Here is a 23323-nt window from a genome sequence, read left to right as displayed (position 1 = left end):
TATATAACCCATTATTAAATGTTGACATGCTTCAATCACTAGCTCTTCCACAGCCTAACATCTCTGTGTAAAAATAGATTTCTTCTATTATCTGTCCTAAATCTTTTACATTTAATCTTATCTCTATGTCATTTAATTCTGGATCACACAATGACTGGAAAGAGTCTGTTTCTATCTACTATGTCCCATCCTTTCATAATTTTAAATACCTCTATCAAATCACCTCTTAATTTCCTCTGTTCTAATGAAAACGGACACACTTTTATAAGTCTTTCTTCATATTTATATTTCCTCATATTAGGCAACATCCTAGTGAATCTGAGCTGTACTCTCTTTATAGCATTAACAAGTGTGGAGCCTCAAACTACACACTGTAGTCTTATGATGGTTTTCTATGGATTTGCCATTATATTTTGACTTTTATATTCCATACCATTCACCATAAACCCAGTACTGTATTCCATTTTTTATGGCCTTATCCACTTGAAGGGCTGCTGTTATTGTCTTGTGAACCTAAACTTCTAAACCCCTCTGCTCTTCCACATCACTCTGCCTTCCCCCATTCAAAGTATAATTATTACTTTTGAATTTTTTTAACCAAAATTTAATATCTCACCTTTACTGACATTGAATTCCATCTGCAACTCCTTTGCTCATTTCATCATCTTATCCAAAAACCTTTTTCAGCTTCCTTTGTTTCTCAGAATTATTTATACCTCCGATTTTACTATCATCTGCAAATTTAAACACCACTCTCTCTAACTTGTAATTCAAATCATTGATGTACACTGTGAACAGAAGCGGTCCCAGAGCAGAACTCTGTGGGACACAACTCCCCACTGCCATCCACTCCGAGAAAATGCCCTTAATCTTATTCTCTGCTTCCTCCCTTCAAAACACTTTTTAATCCAATTTTCTACCCTCCCATTAATTTTATATCCCTTAATCTTCTCAAATAGTCCCCTGTGTTGTATCGTAGATCAGGAGAACAAATTCTCCTGGGAGGTGACTGAAATGACCCTCTGGCTAGATGATTATTCAATTTTGTACGCTCCTTGGAACACTTTCTGCCAAATTTTAAAAGAAAATTGCCGCAGACCAGTTTCTTTTTTACTATTGAGCTATCCTTCATCCTACCCCCACCACCACCATTGCTGTTAGGGCCACACACATACTTGTGGCTGCTACAGCGGCCAAGTGACCAACTGCACCAATATTGTTCACATCATCAGATGACCATGGGACAATGTTTTCTTTGGCTTTCTCTCTGCTGAACAGTATCCCACAGTAAGTGATGCAAAAGAGATCAGGATCTCAGTAAAATGAAGGATCACTCCACTCCATGGCAGCCATGTCTTGGTGCTCCAGAGCACTGTAAGCATAGTGTTAGGTAAGGGGTAGCAAGGGATATGGAGCTACGGTGGGTAAACGGAGTTGAGGTACCGGTCAGCCATGATCTACTTGAATGGCTGAACAGGTTCGAGGGGCTGAATGGCTTACTCCAGTTCCTATGGTTTCTATATTGGGAAATAAGTTATATCTGTGCGAAGGTAGAGTTGGGTTGCACAACAAATAAAACCTTTCATAACATCATTACAGCTAAAGGAAAGTTCCAGGTTACAAGCAACTTGTACTTAATGGACAGACGCCCTTCCTGTAATTACATTGTAGTAATTAACTTTTTCTTATTTAATTTATACATGGGGGAGAAGGGGATGGGACAGGAAACAAGTTTCAAAGCAAATGTTTTGTTCTATGTATCAGTAGCTGCTTTGAAAAACTGCTTTATATAGTTGGTCACAATACAGAGAGAAAATACAAATAGCATTATTCTTTATGATTGGGAGAGTTCAGGGAGGAAATTTCAGGCTTTGACTCAAAGGATACAATACTTTCAATACTTTGAGGTTTTCTGTGATCAGAAATCAGCAAGGAGAGACCAGGATCAGGTGAAGCAAAACTGCCAGAAGTCTACATTACAATTAATGGCTGCCAGAATCAAATTTAAACATGCATGCTTTTGAAATATGTTTTTACTGTGTCGAAGGTACAAATGAATTTGGGAAGTAGTTAGTGCAGGAGCGTTCTGTGTATTGTAAATGGGTTGCTTAGAGTCTGGAGTTTCTCCTCGTAATGCTCATCAGTGCTTTAGGAATGTAAACACTGTTGAATCAGGAAGAAGGAATTACTAGCTCTAACCATACTCCAATTAATCTGCACACTCACATAAATATACATTAAATATGAAACTAGAAGTAAGTCTACGGATTTAAATACAAATTTACAGGATAAAGTTAAAATAAATGTCATGTTTTACCATTAAAATAATATGAAGTGATCATTCATTATTTCCGACAACATTAATTTCTAGCCTGTGCTGCTCTTTTGAACCTGTCGAAAAGGTTTATTTTCTTCTCTTGGAACTAAATCCTATTACACACTGTGATCATTAAAAAAAGTAAAGTGCTCAAAAATGTAAGCCCCTAAATTCATGTGGCTCCGCTTCGCTGGCGCAACTGTGGCAGAGTGGAACCCCACCCATCCTAGCCCCAAACCGGAGAATTTGCCCCAAATCCTAGGGATGGGGTCATTTACATGGCTTGGGTGGGCCACTAGCATCTTCGAAGGCATATCAATGGCATCTGTGTCAATCCACCCTTGTAAGGTGCAGTGGCCCACAGTGTTCTGCCTGAGGCCCCTCGAGACTCAAAGGGGCGAAATAAATAATAATTTTTTTTCAGGCTTCAGCTCCAACAGGAATCATTTGCCTCCAAAAAGGGTAATCAATCACCTCCAAGATTTATTACTTTAGTCTTGCAGAGAAGAATGGCCTGGAATGGGTTCCACAGACCTTTCAAGGGCAGGATTTCTGCGGTAATCTGCGAACTCCCCCAACATGGCCTTTTGATGTGGGGGAAGTGGGCAGAAGATCTACCCATGGCACCCCTAATGAAATGTAAAAGGTCAGAGCAAATAAGGAAGAATCTTGGTATAACTGGGTTCCACTTCAAATTCCAGACCCTCCCTAGCAGAGATGAGGCTTTCCATCCTCTCCAGATCAGGAATTTTGGGACCATGGTTACCAAGAACAGCTGAGGGCGGAGGGAATTTTACTGATTATTAATGTAATTCCTCATATTTGCCTGTGAATGTTGATTGTTTTGATAAAGATAGCATGGGTTCTTTTCCTGATTACTTCACAATAACAAAAGGACCTCAACTATGTGTACATAACTAAATGGTAAACAGTTAGGTTACAGAATGTATCCGGGCACTGCGACTCATATAGGTCATTCATGCCCTCAAGTCTGTTCCACCAATCAATTAGATCATTTCCCTTGATACCAATACTATCAATCACTGGTGTAAAAATTTAAATTGACCTAACATCCACAGCCTTTTGGGCGAGTGAATTCTAGTTTTCCACATTGTATGAAAAAGTCCTCCTAATTTCACTCCTAAATGGGCTAACTCTAAGCTTGAGATTATGCCCTCTTGTTCTGGATTCCCCACGAGAGGAAATAGTTTTTCTTATATCCCTATCGAATCCCTTTATCATTTTCAATGCTTCAATTAGATCACCCCTAAATGTTCTAAACTGATGGAAATACAAACCAAGTTTATGCAACCTGCCCTGGTATCATTCTGGTGAACCTGTGCTCAACTCCTTCCAAGGCTGATGTATTTTTCCTGAGGTTCAATATCCAAAACTGAACACAGCACTCCAGATGGTGTCTGACCAAGGCTCTGTACAACTGAAGCATCACTTCCTAACTTTTGAATTCCAATTCCTTTGAGATAAAGGCCAACATTCCATTAGCCTTTTTAATTACTTTTTGAACCTGACACAAAAACAAGCCAGTGATCCACACCACACATCACAGCAGTACAGCGTATCTATAGTAAAAAACCTAAATACGTGAATCTCAGTGTATTTAAAAAAATATATTATCTCCAACTTCTGGCAATTCAAACATTGCAATGACAGTAAGGCTCATAACACTTTCACACCAGGAAACATCCACCATCATCTGAAAAAGAAATCAATTCCAACCAGTTTTAATATCAGACAACAGCTTCTGAGCAGTTCCTTTGTGTAGAATTCAAAGTTTTAAAAGCTGCATTTTATCAGCTTATTTGTTATATGCAACTTGTTTAGGGACAAAAACTAAATCAAAAACATCGGTAACTGACACTGTTAGAAACCAGCTCAGCTTAAAATATTTCTGTTCCATGTTTGTGTTAAACCACCCATATCTTAAACAAAAAATTCTAACAGCTCTACCTTCCAATTGATATGATTGGTTCATCTTGTCAACCTCAATCGCAGTGAAAAAAGCTGATTTTACTTGTGGAACACTGACAAGCATGGATGAAAAACTGACAGCTTAAAAAGCTGATGCATAGTATGTGTAGTATATCTGCATATTGTATAGTATTTTGTATAAGGCAATGAACAACATTAGAGCCTAATTGGTTAAGACTATTGTGCCCTATAATAAAGTGTTCTCTGTCTTCATTGTAGAAATGTGCCTGTATAACTCTCCTGCTTCAAACATTCCCTCTTTGGATGTTGTTTATTGTTTTCTAGCAGCGATCTACATTGGGAAATGGGCGTTGTATCCATATAGAATTCATCTCTGTTCTTTGTCCTTGCCTTGCCTCTGTGACTGGCAGGAACCAGATGCCGAGGACAAAAGTCAGCATGCATAGATTCAGCATACAAACTGAATAAAAATTGACTTCAAAATAACAAACCATACATCTGCAGACTTAAAAAACACTAGCTCGTATTAATGTGATATTTTAATATTGTATTCAACTCTGAAATGCTTGTAAAACTTACATTTGAACACTTTATCCAGTAACACAGAAAACAGTAACTCAAGACTAATATGACATTTTGACTGACCCTACAGGTGAAGTAGAAGATTACTTCCTGTGATCCTTTTAGGCTTTCTGATGAGAAACAGTAAAATAGAATGGCTGCTGATCCATCAGTAAAATATTTGAGACATGTTTATCCACTGTATTCTACCATTAGATTGCCTCATATTCCTATCGAGTGGAGGGTAGTCAATGTAACCCCACTTTTTAAAAAAGGAGGGAGAGAGAAAACATGGAATTATAGACCGGTCAGCCTGACCTCAGTAGTGGGTAAAATGATGGAATCAATTATTAAGGATGTCATAGCAGTGCATTTGGAAAATGGTGACATGATAGGTTAAAGTCAGCATGGAATTTTTTGAGGATGTTTCCAGTAAAGTGGACAAGGGAGAACCAGTTGATGTGGTATATTTGGACTTTCAGAAGGCTTTCGACAAGGTCCCACACAAGAGATTAATGTGCAAAAGTTAAAGCACATGGGATTGGGGGTAGTGTGCTGACGTGGATTGAGAACTGGTTGTCAGACAGGAAGCAAAGAGTAGGAGTAAATGGGTACTTTTCAGAATGGCAGGCAGTGACTAGTGGGGTACCGCAAGGTTCTGTGCTGGGGCCCCAGCTGTTTACATTGTACATTAATGATTTAGACGAGGGGATTAAATGTAGTATCTCCAAATTTGCGGATGACACTAAGTTGGGTGGCAGTGTGAGCTGCGAGGAGGATGCTATAAGGCTGCAGAGTGACTTGGATAGGTTAGGTGAGTGAGCAAATGCATGGCAGATGAAGTATAATGTGGATAAATGTGAGGTTATCCACTTTGGTGGTAAAAACAGAGAGACAGACTATTATCTGAATGGTGACAGATTAGGAAAAGGGGAGGTGCAACGAGACCTGGGTGTCATGGTACATCAGTCATTGAAGGTTGGCATGCAGGTACAGCAGGCGGTTAAGAAAGCAAATGGCATGTTGGCCTTCATAGCGAGGGGATTTGAGTACAGGGGCAGGGAGGTGTTGCTACAGTTGTACAGGGCCTTGGTGAGGCCACACCTGGAGTATTGTGTACAGTTTTGGTCTCCTAACCTGAGGAAGGACATTCTTGCTATTGAGGGAGTGCAGCGAAGATTCACCAGACTGATTCCCGGGATGGTGGGACTGACCTATCAAGAAAGACTGGATCAACTGGGCTTGTATTCACTGGAGTTCAGAAGAATGAGAGGGGACCTCATAGAAACGTTTAAAATTCTGACGGGTTTAGACAGGTTAGATGCATGAAGAATGTTCCCAATGTTGGGGAAGTCCACAACCAGGGGTCACAGTCAAAGGATAAGGGGTAAGCCATTTAGGACAGAGATGAGGAGAAACTTCTTCACCCAGAGAGTGGTGAACCTGTGGAATTCTCTGCCACAGAAAGTTGTTGAGGCCAATTCACTAAATATATTCAAAAGGGAGTTAGATGAAGTCCTTACTACTTGGGGGATCAAGGGGTATGGCGAGAAAGCAGGAAGGGTACTGAAGTTGCATGTTCAGCCATGAACTCATTGAATGGCGGTGCAGGCTAGAAGGGCTGAATGGCCTACTCCTGCACCTATTTTGTATGTTTCTATAACTCAAACACACCAAAAAAGGCCTTTTCTCCATTATTACAAGACAGTTTCAGTCTCCAGCAGCTTTATCAAACTTGTTACTTGCATTCTTGTTAATCACTTGTTACTGAAAGAAAAGCTTACATTTAAAGTGCCTTTCACAACCTCAGGACACCACAAAGCACTTTATAGTCAGTGAAGTACTTTTGAAGTGTAGTCACTGTTGTAACATAGGAAACACAACAGCTAATTTGCACACAGCAAGCTTCCACGCACAGCAATATGATAATGACCCGAAAATCTGTTTTTAGTGATATTGGTTGAAGGATAAATATTGGGCCAGACATCAGGGAGGACTCCCCTGCTCTTCTTCAAAATAATGCCATGGAATCTTTAACATCCAGCTGAGAGGACAGATGGGGCCTCAGTTTAATGTCCCATCCAAAAGACAGTACCTTTTGACAGTGCAGCACTTCCTCGGTACTGCACTTGAGCGTAGATTTTTATGCTCAAGCCTCTGGAGTGGGGTTTGAACCACAATCTTTTGACTCAGAGGTAAACATGCTACCCACTGAGCCACAGCTGAAACCATGTAATAGCATCTTTTTGACAGAACATACATATATTATTAATTATATAATAAGAATGGGAAATGACTATTTTGGTTACCAAATGTTTTGATAGTGGTAAAGTCAAGAGATATAGTGCAGATTTATAGGTAATTTAAAATGTCCTAATGTTTTCGAATCACTGAGCACAATTTCTGTGAGCCAGCACACAGATATTCATGCATGCTTAGTATTAACACCTAGTCTCCTAGTATCTCCACACACAATATTTCCGCTCCTAATTCTTGGGCAAAATATGACCCAGCTTTCCATTTGGAAATGTTCCCTTTGAAGTGCCGATGATATGGAAAATTGGGGCTTAGAGGAGTAGCAGGCGTGTTATTACAGACATATCTGTCACTCTGAAATGGTAAGATTATTGTAAAAACCCAACTGGTTCACTAATGTCCTTTAGGCAAGGAAACATGAAGTTCTTACCTGTACTGGCCTATGTTTGACCCCAGTCCCACACCAACGCAGTTGGCTCTTAATTGTCCTTCGAAGTGGCTGAGCAAGTCACTCAATTGCATAAAAAAAGATGGCCAGCACCTTCTCAGGGCAGCTCAGGATGGACAATAAATACCGACCTTGCAAGCATTGCCCTCATTCCAAGAATGAATTTTTAAAAATTTTGTGGACTGCATTTCATCGCAGAATTTTCTAACTCTACAACTGAAGCTAAAAATATTACTCCAAAAATCTTTTTCTTTTCTTCCTCAAAAAAAGACTGATCGATTTTACTCCTAGCCACCTGGTGGGAATGAAAGGGCAGGTGGCTAAAATGATGGCCGTGCGCTTCCCGCTGCATTCCCAATGTGCTCCTGTTTGCCGCCATTTTAACTACTTGTTTTTCGGCTGTGTGAATGTGTCCATTAATATTTAAATGTGAGGTCCTATCGCAATTAAGATTCCAATGTGATTTTCTCCAGATCGCGCAAGACATGCTGAGTGCCAAACCTGCCAATGAAACCTGGCGGCAAACGGTGCTGGACCACAAGAGCTCAGTATTTTAATTTTTTTCATGGTGCTCCTTTGTGCTCCATAAGGAAGGCTTGGTTCTCCCCTGCTTCCCACCCCCTCACATGATTGATTCTGGACACCCCCACCTCCCCACTTACATTATGCCGAGGATTGTTCCCTTGTGCCCTCAGCAGAAGTTTCCTGCCGCCTGAAATCGCGTTCCTGTTCGATGGCCAGGTAGCGAGTCCCGCTGAGTTTGGGGTGAAAGTACAACTTCCCACATGGAAATGAAGCCCAAGAGTTAAAATTGCCTGCGCCTCTGACAACTGTTGCTGAAACCCCATCCATGTTGTTGTCACCTGCAGACTTGACTTTTCCAATTCTCTCCTCCGGCCTCCCATCCTCCACTCAATATAAAGTTCAGTTTGTCCAAAACTCTGCTGCTCATATCTTATCCTGCACCAAGTCCCGCTCATCTATCACCTATCATCGCTGACCTACATTAGCTTCCAGTCTCCCAATGCCTCCAATTTAAAATTCTCATCCTTGTGTCTGAAGCCCTTAATGACCTCGCCCCTCCCTAGCTCAACAGCAACAACTTGCATTTATATAACACCTTTAACATAGTAAAACATCCCAAGGTGCTTCATAGGAGCGTAATAAGAGAACATTTGACACCGAGCCACATAAGAAGATATTACGGCAGATAAGCAACATTTTAGTCAAAGAAGTAGGTTTTAAGGAACATCTTAAAGGAGGAAAGAGAGGTAGAGAGGTAAAGAGGTTTAGGGAGGGAATTCCAGTGTTTGGGGCCTTGGCAGCTAAAGGCACAGCCACCAATGGTGGAGCAATTTAAATCAGAGAATTGGAGGAGCACAGAGATCTTGGAGGGTTGTAGGAGATTACAGAGATAGGGAGGGCCACTTCTGCATCCACCCACTTTCACCGCACCATTGACAGCTGTGTCTCCAGCTATCTAGGTCCTACAGTCCTTAAATTCCTGCTGCTTCTCCACCTCCCTCTCCTTTAAGACACTCCTTAAAACTCACTGCTTTGACCAAGCCCTCCCATTATCTCATCCTTTGGCTCAGGGTCTATTTTTGTCTGACTCGTGAAGCACCTTGGGATGTTTTTCGATATTAAAGGTGCTATATGAATGCAAACAGTTGTTATTGATAATATTCCTTGTTGGGGTATGGTTTTGTGGCAGGCCACTTTATTTTTGCCTCGCTCAAATAACCATTAATTACATTTGGACCTCAACATGCGTGGCAGTGGGCTATTTGTCTACAGGAAGCATTACAGCCAAGTCTGATCCTTTCCTCCATTGACATCTACACATGGATGCTTCCAACTGAAGTCAGCGGGTTGCTATCATCAGCAAGAACTCTGGCCAGTTTTCCCTCACCTAACCCAGAGGCATGGAGGTCAACTGCAGCACCCCTAATAAAACAACATTGACTACACTTCAGAAGTAATTAGTTGACTGGGAAGCGCTTTGACGTGGCTCTGAGGTTGCGAAAGGTGCGATAAAGATGCAAATTCTTCTCTTTTAACATGGCTCTGGCTGAAATCAATTAGTTCAGTACAGATCAGGGATATAACTGGATCCTTCCAGTCTGTTTGGATCAGCTATCCAGTAGATAGGTTGCTGAGCCACAGAGGAACCCCATTACACCTTCAGTGACAATCATAACTATTGCTAGCTCAAGTACATATGGCAGCAACTTGCATCAGCAAAATCAGACATAACAAGAAAATATCAGATAATAATATGGTGAGAGTCATGTACACTGACTGAACATGGTGATCTGAACACCACTGATTATACCAGAAGCAACAGTCAATGATGTACTTAACTGTGGAAATAGAGGTTACTACATTAATACAGATCATAGAAGCATAAAAACTTACAGTACAGAAGAAGAATATTTAGCTCACCATGATTGTGCTGGCTCTTAGCATCATATTGCAATATTATACAACATGAAGATTAGATCACATTACATATAAGCCTCAAAGTTACATGATGGCTAATCCATAAGCTATATAAATATTGAACCATATCAGCAAATTTGGTGAGAACATCAACATATTTGTTGTATGAAATATTGTTCTTAATATTATTCTTGAATAAAGATCTCAATGTGGGTTCTCAGTCCTTTGGATGTAAAACAGTAATCAACATAGTTCAGCAATGTGGCGTGTTGCCTGCTGTTGCTATAATTCTCCATGGCCCCACAAGATGTGGCATTGCACTGGTCATGGGCCATTTACATTTTATAAAGGTGTTTTAATTCTAGATGAACATTTTCTCTTTGTTATTTGCCTATTTGACTAATCACGATACATTAGTTATTTCTTTTAATCCCAATCTTTTTTAATGTTAAATAGTGTAAAGTTACGTTTTTAAAAGACTGAAAAACCCATTACATCTGTCGGTTTCTTTTTGTCTGCTCTATCCTATAATTAGCAAGTTGAACTTTGTAGTAGCTACCATGTAAAAAAGTCTTTGATAATTAAGCATCCTTCCACATGGAGCTTAGGCAGAGAATATCCCTACCATCTGTCAGTTGTAAGTTGTTTTAAATTACTTGTAAAATTCTCCACAATCCACTTTAGTCATCAGCCTCACAACCAGGATCATTCTAACATTTCAACTGAATTAAGTGATGGGAGCAACATGATAGAAATATAGCTAGAACCAACTATCCTATTAAGGAAAAGATTTATACACTTCGTTGAATTTCATTATTCTATTCCCCCCACTATATGAACTCTTGAAGCATTTCTCCGTGATAGGTGTTCATACCCTAGATTTCTTTCATTTGTAAAGATATTTTTCTCCTCCTTTGGCCCTCTCTGGACTATTCAACATTCCCATCTGAAAGAATAGCCAAGTAACCTTTTCCCAGACCTTCACCAATGCTGATCAGTAACCAGCTGATAGAAGTATGCCATGTGGCCCGAGTGTAACTGCACCTCTGGCTTTCTGTTCTCCATTAGTACCCGGATGACCCCTTTCAGAATGGGAATTCAACATATGAGTAGTTATGAGGTGTGGTTATTCGTAAGCTACCACATTGTGGTATAAAAGATTGCTACACTAATGTGTCATACAACCAATGTGCCGTACCATCATTTTCTTTCCCCAAGAAGGAAAATCGTATCTGTCACAGTTCTGAGTCAGATAGCCAGATGCTCTCGGTTCTGGAAGAGCAGGTGATTCATGCTATGAGGTTATTTATCTGGGAATTTGTGAAGTTTTTGAACTAGGGGGACAGGCAATCTATCTTATGAAGCTTTTAGTCAGAAGCCCAGGCAGATTACCATGCACCAGATTTAATTAGCTAGGAAGAGAGAGGTTCCATGCAGAAGTCCCCTTCTTCAGAACTCTTGTTGTCACCCCACACTTAGTTGACAGAAACTTTCTATAGGGCAAAAAAACACTTTTTACTTCTGAAATGTATAAATCATAGAACCATAGAATCAGAAGGGTGCCATTTGGCCCATCATACCTGTGCCGGCTCTTTGAAAGAGCTCTCCAATTTGTCCCACTACCTTGCTCTTTCCCCATTGCCTTGTAAATCTTGCCTTTTCAAGTACACATTTGGTACAAATCTTTCCCTTAATAGGTAAATTTCTATAATGTTATTTTAGATATTTGAGAGGCAGTCCAACCAACTAATGACCTAACTGGGATCATATTATATTGACTGTGGCCATGTAGATTTCAATAAGAGGCATCCTTCTGGTTAGGAAGCCATTTTAAATTGTAACCTTGACATACATTATAATTCATTATAAAATAAAATATTATTTTGCCCTAGATGCCTATAAATATCCTTCAGTAAATAGTACAGAGCTTGCTGAGATATTCTGGCCCTTGTATTCTTAAAGAAAATTATTTTCTATATACCGTTAGTAGTATTAAGCAATCCCTCGTGTCGAGTATGACTCGCTTCCACACCAAAAATAATGAGTTCACAGGTGTTTCAATGAGGGACTTGACATTCTAGGTCCCGAGCTACATCTTGAAGGATGTAAGATGCTTGTGCGTGAATTCTTTTAACGTGGAGTGGCCGTTGCACACCAGCCACCACACGGACTTGACGGAGCAAGGTCTTGGTCCAGTGGCAAGGCGACTGGAGACCAAGCTCTGCTGCATGGGCCTAGTACGCACATGTCCTTGGAATTCATAGGACATAGTGTGGGCCTCACGGCTTCGCTGCTGGCCCATGCTGCGCCATTATATGGCGGTTGAATAACCAGGTCTAAACAGGCCTTATGGAATGTAATTAACCACAGTGGCTGCATGTCAGACTACAGCATGAAGCTATCACAATCGATTTTCAACACTTTAAAGATTTCAAAGACAGCATTAAAAAATTTGTGTATCAATTACACCTATTCTGCATAAGGTCCTTTGCGATGTTGTTCATTGGACAATGGGCTGACTCCTTCAGGACCATTGAGCAACCCATGTCAGCCAGCAGCTTGTATAAAAACTAACAAAATTCCCTGATCTGACTCTGTGACACCGGTGCTGTAATTAAGTCCATGAAACTGCTAGGCCTGTCATTGTTAGAATTGTTAATGCCGATTAGTTTGTGAACTTTGGGGGTTTTCTAGTAAAGAATCTAGTTGAGGATAAATAGATATAGTTAATGTTATGTATTAATGCTTGGGGGTCACCAGGCACCAGAGGGCGCCGCGGTCGGAGGTTATTGGGATGTACGCATGTGGCGTGTGCTTGGTTACCTGTATATAAGCTGGGTGTCTTTGTCACGCAGGTACTCTTGGGCTGGAATAAAGATGGATCAGGTTGCACCTGAGTGAGTCTACAGTAACCAGACTCTTGAGTCATTACAATTGGCGACGAGGTAATTTAAGAATCTTCGCATGCACAATGGGCACTATTGGAATCCTGGAGAGATTCGTGGAGGGCGAGGATTGGGCAGATTTAGTTGACCGCCTGGATCAGTATTTTGTGGCCAACAGCATGGAGGCAGAGGCCTACGCAGTTAAGCGCAGGGTAGTTCTCCTCATCATTTGTGGTCTGAACATTTACGGCCTCATGAAGAATCTTCTCTCACCTGTACATCCGGTGGAAAAAGGGTACAAGGAATTGTGTACGTTAGTGGGTAACCATCTGAAGCCAAAAGAGGGGATCATCATATCACGCAACCGTTTCTACGCGTATGTTCGTGCTGAGGGCCAGGACGGGATTTGTCACCAACCTGCGGCGTCTTGCTGAGCCGTGTAAGTTTGGGAACATGCTGGAAGAAATGTTGCATGATGTCTTCGTGATAGGCATCAGCCATGATGCGATCCTCAGGAAGCTGTTGGCTGCAGAGACGCTGGATTTGAAAAAGGCCATCGCAACTGCCCAGGCATGCATGACGACAGATGATAATTTGAGGCAGATATCTTCAACGAATCGGAGTTCCACTGCAAGTACTATAAACAAGATGGCATCGTCTTCGGACAGCGCTGCTTACGCGAAACCTGCTGCTGCTCAGAGCCCGCCAACTGGTTTGATCCAGATTTCACCCTGTTGGCGTTGTTGGGGTAATCATTGGCCTCATCAGTGTCAGTTTAGACAATACTCATGCAATGGATGTTCGAAAGTGGGGCATCTTCACAGGATGGGTCCATAATGGAGCAAGCGTGGTGTGGCTCACCACATGGTTGATGAGGAAGAGTTCACTGATGGCCTGGATACACAACCCGAGGAGGAAGTGAATGAACTGTATTTGTTCCTGAGCAAGAGCCAGCCGATAGTCGTTAATGTGAAGCTGAACGGCGTGCCTGTATCAATGGAACTGGACATGGGTGCGAGCCAGTCGATAATGAGTCAAAGGACATTATCTAAGGCTGCAAAACTGAGGCTGAGTCCAGTCAATGCCAGGTTGCGTACTTACACTAAGAAACTCATACCGGTGCTTGGCAGTGCAGCAATCGAGGTGCCATATGACGGTGTGGTTCACGAGCTACCAGTATGGATCGTCCCAGGTAATGGTCCAACGCTGTTCGGCAGGAATTGGCTCGAGAAAATCAAGCTGAACTGGAATGATGTCAAGGTGTTGTCCTCGGTGGATGATACTTCGTGTGCTCAAGTATTGAAAAAGTTTCATTCTTTGTTTGAACTGGGCATTGGTAATTTTACGGGAGCTAAGGTGCAGATTCACCTGGACTCCAATGCAAGGCCTGTCTATCCCAAGGCTCGGTCTGTTCTGTACATGATGAGGGAGAAGGTTGAAACTGAGCTCGACAGACTCCAGCATGAAGGGATCGTATCACCGGTCGAGTTTAACGAGTGGGCTAGTCCCATTGTTCCTGTGTTGAAGAGTGATGGCACTGTCAGGATTTGTGGAGACTACAAGATTACAATGAAACCAATTTTCGAAACAGGATCAGTATCTGTTACAGAGAGCTGATGACCTGTTCGCCATGCTAGCTGGTGGAAAGTCATTCACAAAACTGGATCTGACGTCGGCCTATATAACACAGGAGCTTGTCGACACTTCAAAGAAACTCACCTGCATCAACACCCACAAAGGACTGTTCATCTACAACAGGTGTCCTTTTGGGATTCGTTCGGCTGCAGCCATATTTCAGAGGAATACGGAGAGTCTACTGAAGTCCGTTCCGAGAACTGTCATGTTTCAAGGTGACATTCTGGTCACATGTTGTGACACTGCTGAATAACTGAACAATCTTGAAGAAGTCCTACAGCGTCTGGACAAAGTGGGACTCAGGCTGAAATGCTCGAAGTGTGTATTCATGGTACCTGAAGTCGAATTCCTCGGGAGAAAGATTGCTGCTGATGGCATCAAGCCCACTGATTCAAAAACCGAGGCCATCAAAAATGCACCCAGGCCTCAGAATGTGACGGAGCTACTCAATTACTTTGGTAATTTCTTACCCAGATTGAGCACTTTACTAGAGCCACTGCATGTGGCTCATGCTTTGCCTGACATTGTTGTGAGCGACAACGGATTTTGCTTCACAAGTCTTGAGTTCCAGGAGTTCATGAAACTCAATGGCATCAGACATGTGAGATCAGCTCCATTCAAGCCTGTTTATAATGGTCAAGCAGAGCGTGCCGTTCAAACGATCAAGCAAAGTATGAAAAGTATAACTCAGTGCTCACTGCAGAGATGATTGTCGTGTATATTGCTCAGTTACAGGTCAAGACCTCATATGCTCACCAGAGTTCCTCCTGCTGAACTACCGATGAAGAGAAATCTCAAGACCAGGCTTTCTCTTCTTCATCCTGATTTGAATGATCGTGTTGAAAACCGATGTCAAAGTCAGCAATGGTGCCATGATCGTGTTGCTGTGTCACATGACATCTCGGTCAACGATCCGGTTTATGTATTAACTATGGTCAAGACCCTAAGTGGATCGCCGGCACTGTTACAGCCAAGGAGGGTAACAGAATGTTTATTGTCATGCTCAAGAATGGGCAAACATGCAGGAAACACCTTGACCAGGTTAAACTGCGGCACACGGCTGAACTGGAACCGAGTGAGGAAGATGCAGTCAGTGACCAACCAACCATTGTTCACTCATCAGAGGACTCTGTTGACATTACTGACTCTGAATCTTTAGTCTCTGATGTGGTCATGACCACTCCCATCAGATCGGCTACTCAGCCCTCAGTTTCAACGGACTCAGAACACTCGCCCAGAGCCAAAGTTGAACTGGGACGATCAACTCGTGAGAGGAAAGCCCCAGACCATCTTAATTTGTAAAAAGACAGTTGTTAAGATTTTAAAAGGGGGATTTTGTTATGTATTAATGCTTGGGGGTCACCAGGCACCAGAGGATGACGCGATCGGAGGTCATTGGGCTGTATACATGTGGCGTGTATGCTTGGTCACCTGTATATAAGCTGGGTGTCTTCGTCACGCAGGCACTCTTGGGCTGGAATAAAGATGGATCAGGTTGCACCTGAGTGAGTTTACATTAACCAGACTCTTGAGTCATTACAGTTAACCTGCATGAATCATTGTTATCTTTCTCTTCTTTATGCAGAAAATGAAGAGCCTGGCTCAGAGACGACAGTCGGCACCCTCTTTGGTGATTAGCAAAGCACTTAACAAATCCAGAACCCTATCCAGGTAAATCAAATCAATTCCATCCCTCCCTTTTGTGTTTTCTTACTTGTCTCACTGCAGATGTGCACCATTTGCTGACTGAGGGGGTGGGTTGAATACTTGTTCACAGGCAGATTAATTAATCCTTAATGGGTTGCTAGGAAGTGTGCGAACACAGTGCATTATTCAATACCTGTAGTAGCTTTCAAAAGGGAATTGGATTAATAGTTGAAGGAGAAAAAATTGCAGGAATTTGGGGAAAGAACAGGTGAGTGGGACTAACTGGATTGCTCTTTGAAAGACCCAGTGCCGAATCGATGGGCCGAATGGCTTCCTTCTGTGCTGTACTATTTTATGATTCTATGATTATTCAGCTTTTTCTCCTTTCCTTCCTTTAAGGTTGTGAGTTTTCCAAGTGGTGAATCTCCGACAAAACATACACCTTCTCTGTATAATACTGCATTAATGTACCAAAGCACTGTGCTACTGGACTGCCAGCAAAAGTCTGCATTAAAATGATAGACCATATTAGATAATAAGCATATATTTTCAGCTCGAGACATAATACATGCATACGTGGAGGTGAGGTCACTGGTGAAGTCACAAGACTAAAATTAAACCTAGTGGTACAACAGGTCTCGTGTTAGAGGTGAAAAATAAGTAGAGAAAAAAGCTGCACATCTTGACATACAAATGTGGCATTTATAAGGTTGTCATTTACAGAAATATCTTGTGGTAATGACCTGCCTGTGGAGTCACTCTTTTTAACACAACGTTGAGCTCTTCAATGGAAAAGAATCATACCTTAGTACAAGTTGCCTACGGCGCTAGAGATCTCTGTATATAAAATCTGTTTGGGATTGACACAGGACTATACATTTTCATAAATTGGTATTAAATATACTTGTGGGTAAATATGCAAACTGCAATTACTCAATCAACATTTGCTCAAAAGAATAGTACAATGCCTCCGTAGAATGTTCCAAGCCTGCATTGAGAGGGTATCTTTCTAATTATAGAGACTTAACAAATATTTTGTGTAATTGTATGGCAAACAAATGTAAAGAAAAAATGTGTTCCTATAGAAATGACAAAAGACATACTGGTATTTCTAAAAGTGAAGGGTGGTTGTTACTGGTAAATAGTCAATGTCATTAGATTTGGGCATGTGGTGTTCCCAGTTAGCCTGTTCATTTCACTGGTATTTTGCAGTCCAGCAATTTGATGTTATAAGGATTAAAACTGACTTTCATGTTAAAATGCACCTACTGTTGTCAGTGTCCAGCTTAAGTGTGAGCAGAATATATGTTGTGAATGGTGGTGGACCATTAAACAATTAACTGGAGGAGGAGGGTCAATGACTATCTCCAACAAGCGAGAATCTTATCACCGTCCCTTGACATTCAACAGCATTACTATCGCAGAATACCCTACCATCTACATCTTGGGGGTCACCATTGACCAGAAACTAAACTGGACCAGCCACATAAATACTGTGGCAACAAGAGCAGGTCAGAGGCTGGGTATTCTGTGGCGAGTGTCTCACCTCCTGACTCCCCAAAGCCTTTCCACTTTCATCTTTCACCTACAAGGCACAAGTCAGGAATATGATGGAATACTTTCCACTTGCCTGGATAAGTGCAGCTCCAACAACACTCAAGAAGCTCGACACCATCCAGGACAAAGCAGCCCACTTGATCGGCACCCCATCCACCACCTTAAACATTCACTCCCTCCACTACCAGCGCACTGTGGCTGTAGTGTGTACCAGCTACAAGATGCACTGCCGCAACTTGCCAAAGCTTCTTCCGCCACACCTCCCAAATCCGCGATCTCTACCAACTAGAAGGTCAAGGGTAGCAGGTGCACAGGAGCACCATCACCTGCAGTTCCCCTCCAAGTTACATACCATCCTGACATGGAAGTACAGGTATATCGCCGATCCTTCATCGTTGCTGGGTCAAAATCCTGGAACTCCCTCTGTAACAGCACTGTAGGAGTTCCTTCACCATAAGGACTGCAGCAGTTCAAGTAGGTGGCTTATCACCACCTTCTCAAGGACAACCAGGGATGGGCAATAAATGCTGGCCTTACCAGTGACGCCCACATCTAATGAATGGATAACAAAAAAAGTAAAAAACAATTTATGATGAAAGTTTGACCAGCCAAGTACATCAGCAACACATTCCATTTTATCCCCCGATTTTCGTTATTATTTTGCTGTCTCATTTAACAAAGAGGGATGCTTTGCATCATAGCCTTTATTTTTGGGGAATGAAGCTGGGCAGGTTGAAGGGGTATTAGTAGGAGAGCACTTGGGTGACAGTGACTATAATTCAGTCAGATTCAAGTTAGTTATGGATAAGGACAAGGATAGAGCAGGAATAAAAGTCCCAAATTGGGGAAAAGCTAACTTTGCTAAGTTGAGTGATTTGGCGACAGTGGACTGGAAACAGCTACTTGTGGGTAAATCAGTGTCGGAACAGTGGGAGGCATTCAAGGAGGAGATCTGGAATGCTCAGGCCAAACATGTGCCCTTAAAGAGAAAGGGTGGGAATAACAATTCTAGAGCCCCCTGGATGTCTAGGGACTTACAGGGGAGGATAAAGAAAAAAAGGGAAGCTTATGTCATTTACTGACGGCTAAATACTGTAGAATCTTTGGAGGAATATAAAAAGTTAAGAGGTAAAATTAAAAAGGACATCAGGAATGCTAAGAGAGAGCATGAAAAATTCTTGGCTAGTAAAATTAAGGAAATCCCAAAGATGTTCTATAAATATATTAAGAGCAAGAGGATAACTAAAGAAAGGGTAGGGCCTATTAGAGACTACTTTGTGTGGGGGCGGAAGATGTTGGGAGGGTTCTTAATGAATACTTTGCGTCTGTTTTCACAAAGGAAAAGAGCAATGCAAATACTGCTATCAAGGAGGAGTGTGAAATTCTGGATGAAATAACATAGTGAGAGAGGAGGTATTAAGGTGTTTTGCAGCTTTGAAAGTAGATAAGTCCCCAGGCCCGGATAAAATGCATCCCAGGCTGTTGAGTGAAGTAAAAGAGGAAATAGCAGAGGCCTTGACCATCATTTTCCAGTCCTCTTTGGATTTGGGCATGGTGCCAGAGGACTGGAGGACTGCTAATGTGGTACCCTTGTTTAAGAAGAGAGAAAGGGATAGGCTGAGTAATTACAGGCCTGTCAGCCTAACCACAGTGGTGGGAAAATTATTGGAAAAATCCTGAAAGATAGGATAAATCTACATTTGGAAAAGCAAGGTTAATTAGGGTCAGTGAGCACGGATTTGTTAAGAGAAGATCGTGTTTGACTAATCTGATTGAATTTTTTGAGGAAGTAAGCAAGAGGGCCGATGAGGGTAGTGCATACGATGTAGTGTTTATGGACTTTAGCAAAGCTTTTGATAATGTCCCACATGGTAGACTGGTCACAAAGGTTAAAGCCCTTGGGATCCAGGGCAAAGTGACTAATTGGATCCAAAATTGACTTGGACGTGTAAGCAAAGGGTAATGGTTGATGGATGTTTTTGTGACTGGAAGGATGTTTCCAGTGGGGTTCCGCAGGGCTCAGTACTGGGTCCCTTGCTTTTTGTGGTATAAATCAATGATCTAGATTTCAATATAGGGAGTATGATTAAGAAGTTTGCAGATGACACTAAAATTGGCTGTGTGGTTGATAATGAAGAGGAAAGTCATGGACTGCAGGAGGATATCAATCTACTGATCAGGTGGGCAGAGCAGTGGCAAATGGAATTTAATTCAGAGAAGTGTGAGACTATGGGAGGGCTAATAAGGAAAGGGTTTACACATTAAGCAGTAGGCCACTTAAAAGTGTAGATGAACAAAGGGACCTTGGAGTGCTTGTCCACAGATCCCTGAAAGTAGCAGGCCAGGTGGATAAGGTGGTTAAGAAGGCATATAGAATGCTTGCCTTTATTGGCCGAGGCATAGAATACAAAAGCAGGGAGGTTATGCTTAAATTGTATAATCCTCTGGTTAGGCCACAGCTGGAGTACTATGTGCAGTTGTGGTCGCCGCATTATAGGAACGACGTGATTGCACTAGAGAGGGTGCAGAGGAGATTTACTAGGATGCTGCCTGGAATGGAGAATCTTAGCTATGAGGGCAGATTGAATAGGTTGGGTTTGTTGTCATTGGAACAGAGGAGGTGTACAACAAAATATTGAGGGGCCTGGATTTAGTGGATAGCGGGGGTCTATTTCCCTTGGTGGATGGGTCAATTACGAGGGGGCATAGTTTTAAGGTGGTTGGTGGAGATTCAGAGGAGATTTGAGGGGAGGCTTCTTCACGCAGAAGGTTGTGGGGGTCTGGAACTCACTGCCTGGAAGGGTGATGGATGCAGAAACCCTCACCACATTTAAGAGATGGTTGGACATGTCATGTATGTAACCACAATGTAACATCACTGTATTACTGTATACACTCAACCTAGATGCACACCTTGACCACAAGGGGTGAACTTGTGGGAGACACTCCTTACCTGATCACACAGGTATAAAAAGGGAGGTCCCATGCAGGGTCATCGTCTTTGGAGTCCTGTGAATAAAGAGTTAAGGTCACAGAGTGACCTTGTCCCCAGATTGTACCTCGTGTGGTTTCATACTGTAGAGTAAGGACTTTACATTGGCGATGAGAAACGGGAATTCACGACCCACGAGAATGGCCACTGGTAGCACAGAGGAACGGTACTGTGTTGGGGATGACTGGGACGATTTTGTCAAGAGGCTTCAGCAAAGCTTTGTTACGAAAGAATGGCTGGGGGATGCAGCGGCCGACAAGCGAAGGGCTCATCTTTTGACCAGCTGCGGACCAAAGACTTACACGCTCATGAAGGACTTAATAGCACCCGAAAAGCCGGCAGACAAAACCTTTGATGAACTTAGCAAATTGATCAGGGAGCACCTCAAACCAGCGAGTAGCATACATATGGCCCGACACATATTCTACACCCACCGACGTCGTGAAGGACAGAGCATACCGGACTTCGTAGCGGATCTCCGGCGTTTGGCCAGCCTCTATAAGTTCACAGATGCCTGCAGGGGAGAGATGCTAAGGGACTTCTTTATAGAGGGTATCGGTCATGCGGTAATTTTCCGCGAATTAATTGAGACCAAGGATTTGACCTTGGAAGCGGTGGCGTTGATAGCTCAAACTTTCATGGCGGGGGAGGAAGAGACGAAAATAATATACTTGCGCAATTCTGCCTCTAATGCGGCGATGGATCAAGGAGTCAACATCATCAATGCGACTCAGAGCCCCGCAGGCAGGCAGGGGCAGTCCGACACTCCCCAGGCAGCAATAGACCCCAGAGTAGGACTTCAACAGAGACAATGGCAGGCTGCATGGACATTCATGCCATCACAGTGGACAATGCGGCCCGGGATGGGGCCATTGACACCCACTAATAGGGTACTTAAGAGCAGTCAAAGGGACAGTCAGCGCGGAATGCCTGGCAATAGTCCCTTTGTTCCCAACAATGGAAACTTTAACTCATGCTGGAGGTGTGGGGGAAAACACTCAGCTAGATCTTACAGATTTCAACAGTTTGTCTGCAAGAACAGCAATCTCAGTGGCCACGTAGCTCGAATGTGCAGGAAGCCTGCAACCAGACTAATATATGAGGCGGATGGACCAGAAGAGGGTTCTTTGAGGCAGGATGACTTTTGGGGCAAATCGATGGACGCCAAGGTTCAGCAGGTCCATGTGGCGAATATTCATAGTTCATACACCAAAACGCCACCAATGATGATGAGGGTTTTATTAAACGGTATCCCAATACGCGTGGAGCTGGACACTGGGGCCAGCCAGTCACTCATGGGCATTCAGCAAGTTGAGAAGCTATGGCCACTTAAAGTCAGTAGACCCAAATTAGCACGTATTGAGACACAATTATGGATTTACACTAAAGAAATCATTCCGGTGCTAGGCAGTGCAATGTTGGCTGTCACACACAATGGGTTAGTGAATCGGCTGCCGCTGTGGATTGTCCCGGGCAATGGTCCCGCACTGTTGGGGAGGAGCTGGTTAGCCGAGATGAACTGGAAATGGGGGAATGTTCATGCAATGTCATCTGTGGAGCGATGTTCGTGTTCACATGTCCTACAAACAATTCGATTCACTATTCCAACCTGGCGTCGGGACTTTCAAAGGCACTAAAGTAGTGATACACATCACCCCGGACGCCAGGCCAGTGCACCACAAAGCCAGAGCAGTGCCGTATGTGATGCGGGAAAAGATCGAGAGCGAATTGGACTGGCTGTTGAGAGAGGACATCATCTCGCCTGTTGAATTCAGTGACTGGACGAGCCCCATCGTTCCCGTCCTTAAAGCGGATGGCTCTGTCAGGATCTGTGGCGACTACAAGGCCACCATCAATCGGGTGTCCCTACAAGATCAATACCCGCTCCCGAGAGCGGAGGACCTTTTCGCCACGCTGGCAGGCGGCAAGCTCTTCACCAAGTTGTAACCTCACTTCGGCCTATATGACCCAGGAACTTGCCGACGAATCTAAACTATTGACCACCATCACCACGCACAAGGGACTGTTCATTTATAACAGATGCCCGTTTGGCATTCGATCAGTGGCCGCGATTTTTCAAGGAAACATGGAAAGCCTGCTTAAATCCATTTCTGGAACGATCGTATTCCAGGACGACATCCTCATCATGGGTCGAGACACTGAGGAACATCTCCAAAATCTGGAGGAGGTGCTACGCCGACTGGACCGGGTAGGCCTGCGACTCAAAAATTCTAAATGTGTGTTCTTAGCTCCTGAGGTTGAGTTTCTGGACAGGAGGGTTGTTGCAGATGGGATTCGGCCCACCGAATCCAAAACAGAGGCGATTTGACGAGCACCCAGGCCCTGCAACACATCGGAGTTGCGTTCATTCCTGGGACTGTTGAAGTATTTCGGGAACTTTCTGCCGAACTTGAGTACGTTGTTGGAGCCGCTACACGTGCTCCTGTGTAAGGGTTGCGATTGGTTTTGGGGGGACTGTCAGGAACGGGCTTTTGATCGGGCGCGAAACCTACTTTGTTCAAACAAATTGTTGACCCTGTACGACCTCTGTAAAAAAATTGGTTCTGACATGTGATGCATCGTCCTATGGGGTTGGGTGCTTGTTGCAGCAGGGCAATCCTGAGGGTCAACTA

General features: G+C 43.0%; 1 protein-coding gene across 1 annotated transcript in view; it reads left to right on the top strand.

Annotated features, from left to right (window-relative positions):
- Positions 1-23323, top strand: part of LOC139274829 (rho GTPase-activating protein 20-like) — a 165820-nt gene that overhangs the window by 4129 nt on the left and 138368 nt on the right. Inside the window, exon 2 of the mRNA XM_070891528.1 lies at positions 16080-16165. Within this exon, the coding sequence (XP_070747629.1) occupies positions 16080-16165 (86 nt within the window). The remainder of the gene's footprint in view (positions 1-16079; positions 16166-23323) is intronic.

Source organism: Pristiophorus japonicus, chromosome 10 (genome assembly GCF_044704955.1).
Source record: "Pristiophorus japonicus isolate sPriJap1 chromosome 10, sPriJap1.hap1, whole genome shotgun sequence".
Lineage (NCBI taxonomy): Eukaryota > Metazoa > Chordata > Chondrichthyes > Pristiophoridae > Pristiophorus > Pristiophorus japonicus.
The sequence above is the reverse complement of the archived record's forward strand: the minus strand, read 5'-3'. Positions and strand labels throughout refer to the sequence as shown.